The sequence below is a fragment of the Chrysochloris asiatica genome, unplaced genomic scaffold (assembly GCF_000296735.1).
Source record: "Chrysochloris asiatica unplaced genomic scaffold, ChrAsi1.0 scaffold00056, whole genome shotgun sequence".
In the NCBI taxonomy this organism is placed as follows: domain Eukaryota; kingdom Metazoa; phylum Chordata; class Mammalia; order Afrosoricida; family Chrysochloridae; genus Chrysochloris; species Chrysochloris asiatica.
The window spans coordinates 10,377,316-10,386,969 of record NW_006408574.1 but is presented as its reverse complement, the minus strand read 5'-3'; the positions used below and the strand labels follow the sequence as shown (position 1 = coordinate 10,386,969).

The following is a 9,654-nucleotide window of genomic DNA, read 5'->3' as shown; positions in this document are numbered from 1 at the left end:
CTGTAGTCCTAGGTAAAGCTGTATTCCTAGGTAAAGCTGTAGTCCTAGGTAAAGTTGTAGTCCTAGGTAAAGCTGTAGTCCTAGGTAAAGCTGTAGTCCTAGGTAGTACAAGACAGAGCAGTGCTCTAAGCCCCTCTTCTTTTTGACATTCTTTGATGCTGGTGACATTGTATTATCTCAGTCTCACACTCAACTTCAAAGAAGCCCAAATGGTTGGCAGTTTAGCATTAGCTGTGTTCAGATATTCTAGCAGTATTAGATCTGCTAGGCACCACCAACACTAAAGGGGTAATACTAAACTCATATAACAAATTCACTTCTTGGCCATTTGGATGGATGTATTGAAGCGAAATCGTCCTAATAAATGAATCAGGAGCTAGCTGTACTCAGCATGAAAAGCCATCTTTAGGTGTCTGTGACTGAAATGATCCATAGGTAACACACGTCCTAAGAACGCTTTGGTACAACTCGTCTTCTAATCTAGAGGGAGATGGGATTTGGAGTCTCTCTAAACATCTAAGAGATGGATGAGATTTGATGCCAAAATACGGCAGGAACCAATACTCTGGGTTAACTTCTAGGACAGGAATATTTAAAATGGTCATGCATCTATTACATATAAGAAGGAACAGACGTCCAAAAGAGAAGTATGTGAACTAATATGCTTATAAAGCAGATAGTTAACTTTTCTAACTTACCTGTGGTAAGGATTCTAATAAACCTATAGGTCCACCACCAGAATGGAGCACATGATTCTGAACTGTCATCGGTTGAAAACTCTGTGATTGAGGACAAAGTCTTACTCTTGACTTGAAAGCTTCAAGTTCATTTTTGAATGCTTCAAAATAACCTTCTTCTTCTGCCTAGAACACAAACCACAAAGACGCTGAAAAGCATGCCAGGTCTAAAGGGGAGAAAACAAGACAAGACAGGCTCCCAATTTCAATGTAGAAACCACAGTGATCCCGGCCAGATTTGTGAAAACTGCCTGCTGTAGACAGACATTAACAAATGACTTGTTCTATTTCCTTCTGCTTCAGCCACAAAAACCAAACTAGTAAGAAACCTCCCCTCTCTCCACATACATTCGTAGAGTTAGAACAAAAGAAAGCAGACTTTCTCTTTATTTCCTGTCATTTATCCAGATCTTTAATGAGTAGGGATATCATTGCTGACACCAGATGGATCTTGGCAGAAAGCAGAGAATACCAGAAACATGTTCACTTGTGCTTTATTGACTCTGCAAAGGCTTTCAACTTTGTGGCTCATGACAAGCTATGGATAACGTTTCGAAGAACGGGACTTTCAGAACACTTAGTTGTGCTCATGAGGAACCTGTACATAGACCCAGAGACAGTTGTTAGAACAGAACAAGGAAACACTGAATGGTTTAAAATTAGGAAAGGTGTGTGTCATGGTTGTATTCTTTCACCATACTTATTCAATCTGTGTGCTGACCAAATAATCCAAGAAGCTATAATATATGAAGAAGACCATGGCTTCAGGATTGGAGGACGACTCATCAACAACCTGAGATATATTCTATATGCAGAAGACACAACCCAGCCTGCTGAAAGCAAAGAGGACTTAGAACCCTAACTGATGGAGATCAGGGACCACAGCCTTCGGTATAGGTTGCACCTCAATGTGAAGAAAACAAAACTTCCTCACAACTGGACCAATAAAAAACATCAAGATAAATGGAGAAAAGACTGAAGTTGTCAAAGACTTCATTTTGTTCAGATCAACCATCAACACTTGTAGAAGCAACAGCCAAGAAATCAAATGATGTACTGCATTAGGCAGATCTGCTGCACAAGACCTCTTTAAAGTGTTCAAGAGCAAAGAAATCAGGTTGAGGACTAAGATGCATCTGACACAAGTCATGGTGTATACATATATATTTTTAAGCCATGGTATTTTCTATAGCCTCATATGCATGTGAACGTTGGGTGGTGAATAAGGAAGACCGTAGAAGAATTCATACATCTGAGCTACGGTGTTTGAGAAGCATACTGAAAGTACCACGGACTGCCAAGACAACAAGTCTGTCTTAGAAGAAATGCAGCCAGAATGATCCTTAGACACCAGAATGGCAAGACTCCGTCTCTCATACTTTGGTCATGTTGTCAGAAGGGACTAGTTCCTGGAGAAGGACATCATGCTTGGTAAAGTGAAGGGACAATGAAAAAGAGGAAGCGTCCAACAGGATGGACTGGCCCAGTGACATTATCAATGGGCTCAAGTGTCACTACAATTGTTAGGGTGCCGCAGGAGTGGGCAGGGTTTCAGTCTGCTATACACAGGGTGGCTACAAGTAGGAACCTCACAACAACTACAAAATGGGACTCCATTTCACCTCTCTCATTCATTCTATCATTTTCCTAATGCCAAGCAACAGCTAAGGGATATTCTTAGAATCTCTTAATTCTCTTCAGTTAATGAGGACACGATCTCTAGCAATTTTCCAACATCATCTTCCCTACTGGCTGAAATCTTATACAAAGCCACGAAACCCAATTAAAAGGGAACATTCAGCCAGAGAATGGAAATATCTTAGTGTTCTAGTTAAGCAAGTGCCTTTTCACTATCATGGGAAAAAAAAGAGTACAATGGTTTATGCTGAAGGAGAGAACTCCTGATCATCCAATAACATAGTTGCCTCATCTGTTTTCCCCACGCATCGAACAACGACACACAGCATATCCTATTAAAAGCACTTAAGAGTTAAGTTCAAGAGGCTGCAGGGAACTTCCCAAGTACTTTCGCCTTATTCTTACTGAGCTTCACTTGTTGGAAATGCTATTCCTTTTTCACCCAGTTTATGGTGTATAACCGGATTAAAACCTGAGGCTTACTTATTAGGGTTAACATGAGGGGGGTTCAAAAAGTCTGGAAAAGTTCCAACATCTATGACTCCACTTCTCCATGAACTGTTTGATATTCCCTCCTATGTAACTGCTGTTGTGTTTCATAAGCATAGGGTTTCCAAGGCTGTAAATCTACAGAACAGAACACCTCAACTTTCTCCAATGGAGCTGTCGATGAATTCGAACTACTGACTTTGAGATTACTAACCCGATGTGTCACCATCCACTATGCCACCAGGGCTCCTTTTGTCTGTAGACAACATGCAGATGTCCTGTGTTGGGCACCCTAGTTTTTCATGAATTTTGGAGTAACTACCTTCCCTATATTTTAAAACCCACACAGAGCACTTTTATTAGCATGTGTCCCTCATGTGGCTACAAAGGCACATTAGTCCTTGATATCCCAAAGGAATCCTTCTGAAATAATTCTGCTTTAACAAACTAGTGACGGTGCTGAGCGGCACAACTGCTGGCTTTACTGGATGCCCCTGGCCTGGGGGTTTAAACCTCTAGACTGACGTGTCTTTTTATGTAAGTAACTTACGGCTGGTGTGGTGATGCAGGGTCAGCACTGGACTGTTAACTGCAAGGCCAGGGGTTCAAACTCAACCATCGCTCCTTGGAAACCCTATACAGGGTTACTATGAGTCAGAACCAACTTGACAGCACTTAACAACTTACAGGTAAGTTACTTAACTTCTCTATGCCAATTTCCTCACCTGTAAAATAGGGATAATAATAACTCTTTAATGAGTTAATCGGTGTAATTGCCTTAGAACATTATTTAACTAAGTAAGTACCTAATAAAAGTTATTATTGCTTAATTTAAAAAATGAGTCAGAACGCAATGTTAGAGTGAAGACTTCAGTGGGTTTCAGTTCTAGTTGTTAAGTGGCCGTGGAGTCAATTCTGACCCACAGTGACCATGTTTCCAAGGCTTTAAATCTCGGTGGGAGTTGAAAGCCTCCTCTTTCTCCCGCAGAGCAGCTGGTGGGCTCGAACTGCAGACCTTCGGGTACCACTATGCTCCTATCAGTTCTGTTTAGCTACAAGAAATTTTAAACATTTATCTATCTATATCTATATGGATCGATCTGTTGACCAAGCTGCAGTCCTGTTATACACTTCAAGTACACTCACTAATAGTCAATGAGAAAGTACAGTGGGATTTTTACTACTCTCTATATGTCAGGAGGAGTCCTGGTGTGGCACTGTGGGTTAATGCGCCAGACTGCAAAGCCATTTGCACTGCTCAGTCGGTGGTTTAAGGTCATCAGAAAATTCTGTATAGGGTTACTATGGGTTGCTTCGGAAATCCTGTATAGGGTTGCTATGGGTAGGATCCGACTCGACGGCACTTAACAACAACAACAACATATGTCAAGTGGTTGGAACCGACTCGATGGCACTTAACAACAATATGTCAAGAGGAGTGCCGGGGTGGTGCTGTGCGTTAATACGCCAGACCGCAAAGACGTTTGAACTGCAAGGTTGGCGGTTCAAACTCACCAGCTGCTCCTCAAAAACCCTATACAGGGTCGCTATGGGTTGGAACTGACTGGACAGCAAACAACATATGTCAAGTAAATAGTCACTCAGTCATTTGAGCAGCAGAACTCTGTTTCAGGAAAATCTCTAATTTAAGGTACAATTCAGAAGACTTTAGGACATTTATGGTAACATTTTTAAAAATTAAAAAATATAATTCTTTTTTCCATTTATAAAGGGAAAGGTTCAAATAAGTAGATGAATAAAGCAAATCATGTATAATTCTACCACTCACGTATAGCCAAAGGTAACCCTGTCTCAGAGCGGCACTGTAGGGTAAAACTCAACCATAAGGTCAGTGGTTCAAACCTATTAGCCTCTCCTCAGAAACCCCATAGAGGGTCGCTGTGAGTCAGAATCGACTCGAAGGCACTTAACAACAAAAACAACTTCTTTTTTGGTGTGGCAATATTATATATACAGAAAAGCATGAAAAGCATCTATAAACAGCTTGGGGGGGGGGGGGGGGGGCAGGGAAGTCACAGTGTACACAGATACCCTACAGGAAACAGATTACTCCCAGAACCTGAGAAGTCACTTCCAACAGCAGTCCCCCCGCCGTCCCTTCTCGGAGGTTACCATATTATAACTCAGGCTTCAGCATTCCGCCACCTTTTCTGCTTATGACCACTTATGGATGTGTTCCTGAGTAACCCACGGTGCTGTCCTGCCTGTTCTTCACCTCCACAAAATGAGAGTCAGGAGTGCCGTACCATTCTGTGACTTGCTTTTTCCACTCCCTTGTCTGTTCGCCTATGCTGATGCTGATGCTGATGCTGATGCTGATGCTGGTGCTGATGCTGATGCTGGTGCTGATGCTGGTGCTGATGCTGATGCTGATGCTGATGCTGGTTCGTAGTTTACTGACTGAACACACACGGATTCAGTCTGCTTCTGACAGTCAGCTGGTGGATACCACATACTCTGCTATTGAGTGCACACGGGTGGGAGCGTCTCTAATGTAACAGTTCTCTAACTTTAAGGTCGTGATAGTCCTTCTCACATTTCCAAAGTTACTGATGGGACCCAAGGCTTTTATTTATGGGGTTACAGCTGTCAGTACCTACTAGGCTATAAATGAAAATGGAGGAATCTTTAACAATTTTACTAAAAAACGACATTAACACAACAGCTGTACAACTGAAGAGCACATCTGTATAAAAAATATTCCCCAAAGCAAAAGTCAAGTCAGTGACAAGTGGCACTGCTGTTTTTGCAAATCTCTTTAATGTCTAGTTTGAGAGATGATTTTAGGATTCTGACATCTGCTTCTGCATCAATCTCTACTGTCTACTCAGGAGAGAATGGGAGTGGATGAGGCACATGGCATCTTAGTGTTATTACGATGCCACTGAAATAGAACAAGGGGATACTGTGTGCTGGAAAAGCAGGCAAAGTATTCACCAGGATTGTGTCCTTTCACCATACTCCTTCAATCTGCCTCCTGAACAAATATCTGACAAGTCGGACTATATGACGAACATGGCATGAGGATGGGAGGAAGACTCAATAACAACCTGTGACTTACAGGTTGAAAGCAAAGAGAACTAGACATAGTTACTGATGAAGATCGAAGATTATATAGCCTTCAATATGGATTATACCTCAAGACAAAGCAAACAAAAATCCTCACCACTGAGACAATGATGAATGAAGGAAAGACTGAAGTTGTCAAAGATTCCATTTTATATGGATCTATAATAAATGTCCACAGCTGTAGCAGTTAAGAAATCAAGCTACACTATTGCCTTGGGCAAGTTTGCTGCACAAGACCTCTTTAAAGTGTTCAAGAGCAAAGATGTCAGTTTGAGGACGAAGGTGTGACTCATCCAAGCCAAGGTATTTTCAGTTGCCTCATTTGCATGTGAAACCTGGACAGTACAGAAGTTTGAACTGATGTCTTTAAATTATGGTGGTGGCAAATAATATTAAATATACCATATATTGCCAGAAGAACAAATAAATCTCCTTAGAAACAATGATGACAAAACTTTGTCTCACGTATTTTGGACATGTGATCAAGAAGGAGCAACCCCTAGAGAAAGACATGACATTTGGTAAAATAGAGGGTCAGGAAGGTGGACTGTGAAGATGGCCCTGGACTGGGTAGTGTCTGGTCATTGTTCCCGGGGTGGCTTTGAGTTAGAACTGACTCTATAGCACCAACAACACAACTGTATTATGAAATCAGTTCTGACACAGAGCCTCTTTCTGAAAGAGCCTTTGAGAATCTATTCCCCAAGGTGTACATCTAGGAGCATAGGCACTCACTTTCTAAAGCAGCTGTCTTACTTCATTCGGCCACCAGCAAAGAATGAGAATTGTTATTGCAATATTGTTTCTGTAACTCCAAAATCACTAGCCTAGTTCTTGTTGTGGTGGCTAAGTGCTGTTGAGTCGGTTCCGACTCATGGCGACCCTATGTAGGGTTTCCAAGGAACATGCCAGTGGGTTTGAACTGTTGACCTTGTGGTTCACAGTTCAGCGCTGATCTTAACAGTGCCACACCTACCAGTAGCCTAGTATGTGAGAAATGATATTGCATCTTTTTTTTCTTTAAGGCATCTTAATTTTAACATCAGCGTGTATACATAAGGGAGTTTCAAAAAGTTTGTAGAAAATTTTCATTTATCTTTTAATTAATTCCATTTTTCCATGAACTTAAAAAAAAAAACCCTGAATAAATGAATAGCACTTCTTTTTATTTGACTTTATAAAACCATAAGCATTTTCTTAGGTCATGAAAACCACTTCAGAAGTATACTTCTCATCACTGCAGTGTTCTCTGTGCCACAACTTAAAATCTTTCCTCTAATTTTGTGAATGTTTAGACTGCTACCTATTTTTCCTTCCAAAAGGCTGTCTTCCCCTGCAGCTGGGGATTCTTTATCAGTGATGCTCAGCGCTACACCCTCAGCTTGTCTACCAGCTGCAGTTTGTGCCAGAAGGCGCTCAGTGGGTACTGATGAACACTGACGGAAGACCCCAGGTCTCCAAAACACAGACACTCATCTGAACAGGCTCAATTCTACATGCAGGCTACACAAGAGCACCTTTGAAACCGCCCTTAAATGTTAAGTTAGCATGAGACCAGCAACATGACCGCCTCTTCACTGTAAACCCTACAGAATTTAGCGTGCGGCAGCCTGGTGGAACAGAGCCGACTAAAGAGCTCTCAACAGCGGCCTCATCTTTCCACCTAACACCACCTCAGAGCTACTTACTTTGGCTTTCTGGAAAAATAAACGAAAACACCCTCTTGGATCCACATGAGAGTTCTTGGCCATTTCCATAATAAACTGCATGACAACGGCTTGATGTGCTATTTGTTCCATTAAAGCCCCTTTCTGAAAGGAGAGAGATGGAAATCACAAGAAAGGTCTCTGGACACAGGACTCACTGACGGCTATCCCAATTCAAACAGACTTTTTACAGCACTCGGGTTTACACTCTTCAGTCGAATGTAGTATTTGACTTAAAAATACAGTATTAGGAAAAGGGCTGTGCAGGAGGGGCCGCATTAGGAAACATTCCCATCTACTAACTAAAACAACTTAAAACCAAAACAAGCATCAACAAACCCTTATTAAACTCAGGCAGACCTGAAAACAAAAAATTACATTACATCTAATGACCTTCACTACTTTCATTGAAAGCATATTTAAAAACAAAAAACAATAAAGCTGGATGCCAGAATTTCACTAAGCTTCCTCCAAATTCAAGGTTCATACAATACCTGTTCTGCTTCCAGATGAAAACACCACAAAATAAGATACTGGGTGGTTTCTTCACATACAAGGTAAGGGTGGTCAGACAAGAACCTCTGACTGTCATCCCATCGGCTCAACATTCCTGTGAAAACAAACAATGAAGGCCAACCAATTGGTTTCTTCTTATAAGGGAAGAAATGAGATACTCCAATAAAATTTTCTTTAGAGCCAATGTTTATTACCAGTGCAGTCTATAAAGATAAATGAGAGAGTGAAGGAGGAGAATACTCTTTAAGGCCATGCCCACTGCACTGCAAATAGTATCCCAAAGTCATAGAAAGGTCCACATCAGCTAATTAGTTAAGCTAAAGTAGGGTGATCAACACCCCGGTTTGTCTGGGACTTTTCTGGAAGTCCTGCATCTGGGGAACATCAACAAATCCAGACAAACCAGGGCAGCTGGTCACCCTCAAATTCTGGAAACTCACTATTATTAAGCGAATACATGTTTTTCTATTTAAAAAGATGGGGAAAAAGGCAAGACCACAAAAGGAGCTACACTTAACAAACTTAGGCTTAATGAAAGATACAGGAAGACCCCACACTATCTTTAACTAATTAAAAAATATGCCCAAGATAATAGCCACAGAGGTCTAGAATAAAGGGTGAAGCATCCAGCTGATAAGAAGAGAGGGCATATGCACAAGAACACCCACACTTGCAGATAATATCCACTTGACGTGGCTTCAATGACTGAATGATCAGAGTTCAACTAGAAGAAAAAAGAAAAGGAAAAAAAAAAAGAGTAATCTGAAACAATTTGATGAATTTGACCTACACTTATTGATGCAGTAGCTCAAAAGAGGGAACAAATCTTTATAGCGAGGATCATTCCTAACCACTCCATACACAGAGTAGATAGGATGGGGGCAACTTGGACATTGGCTACCCAAAATGGGGGAGGGGGGCTGCAAAGGCAAGAATTGACTGGCTTACAAGCTTTCAAGAGTGAGACTAGATCCAGAGGACACGGAGGAAAGTAGAATCTCCACTGAGTAGTATCCAATCTGTCTGGGAGGGGCTGATGAAAGCAGATGCAGACAGGTCTCTTGTGATACAATAGTGAATAATTGTTATCAGAACTGATTGTGAGGGGTGGAAATGTAAAGGTAGATGTTTTGTAGCGAGGAGGGGTGATTAACTTTGCAGTCTAGGAGCGGAGGTCCCTAGGACCATCAAGGGAGAAGAGCAGAGAGCAGGACCCTACCCAGAGAAGCAGTGACGCCAGAGTTGGAGGCAGAGACAATGACATGGAAAGATAGACTGGCTGGGGACTCTAGACCCAGAGAGGGAGAGGAGCTGTGTACTGACCACTGGGGGGCAGGCTTGCAGGGTGTACCCTTTGGTTGGTTGATGATGCATGGAGGAGATTGTAACCATGACAATGAAACTTATAGGATGAATGTAAAGCTAATGTTCTCCCATGTAAACTATCACATAATTCACAATAAAACATTTATATATAT

General features: G+C 41.6%; 1 protein-coding gene across 1 annotated transcript in view; it reads right to left on the bottom strand.

Moving 5' to 3' along the window:
- Window positions 1-9,654, bottom strand: part of CDC37L1 (cell division cycle 37-like 1) — a 33,843-nt gene that overhangs the window by 5,639 nt on the left and 18,550 nt on the right. The window contains exons 4-6 of the mRNA XM_006863749.1: window positions 8,155-8,270; window positions 7,643-7,765; window positions 699-863 (exon numbers count right to left, since the gene is read on the bottom strand). Of these exons, the coding sequence (XP_006863811.1) occupies window positions 699-863; window positions 7,643-7,765; window positions 8,155-8,270 (404 nt within the window). The remainder of the gene's footprint in view (window positions 1-698; window positions 864-7,642; window positions 7,766-8,154; window positions 8,271-9,654) is intronic.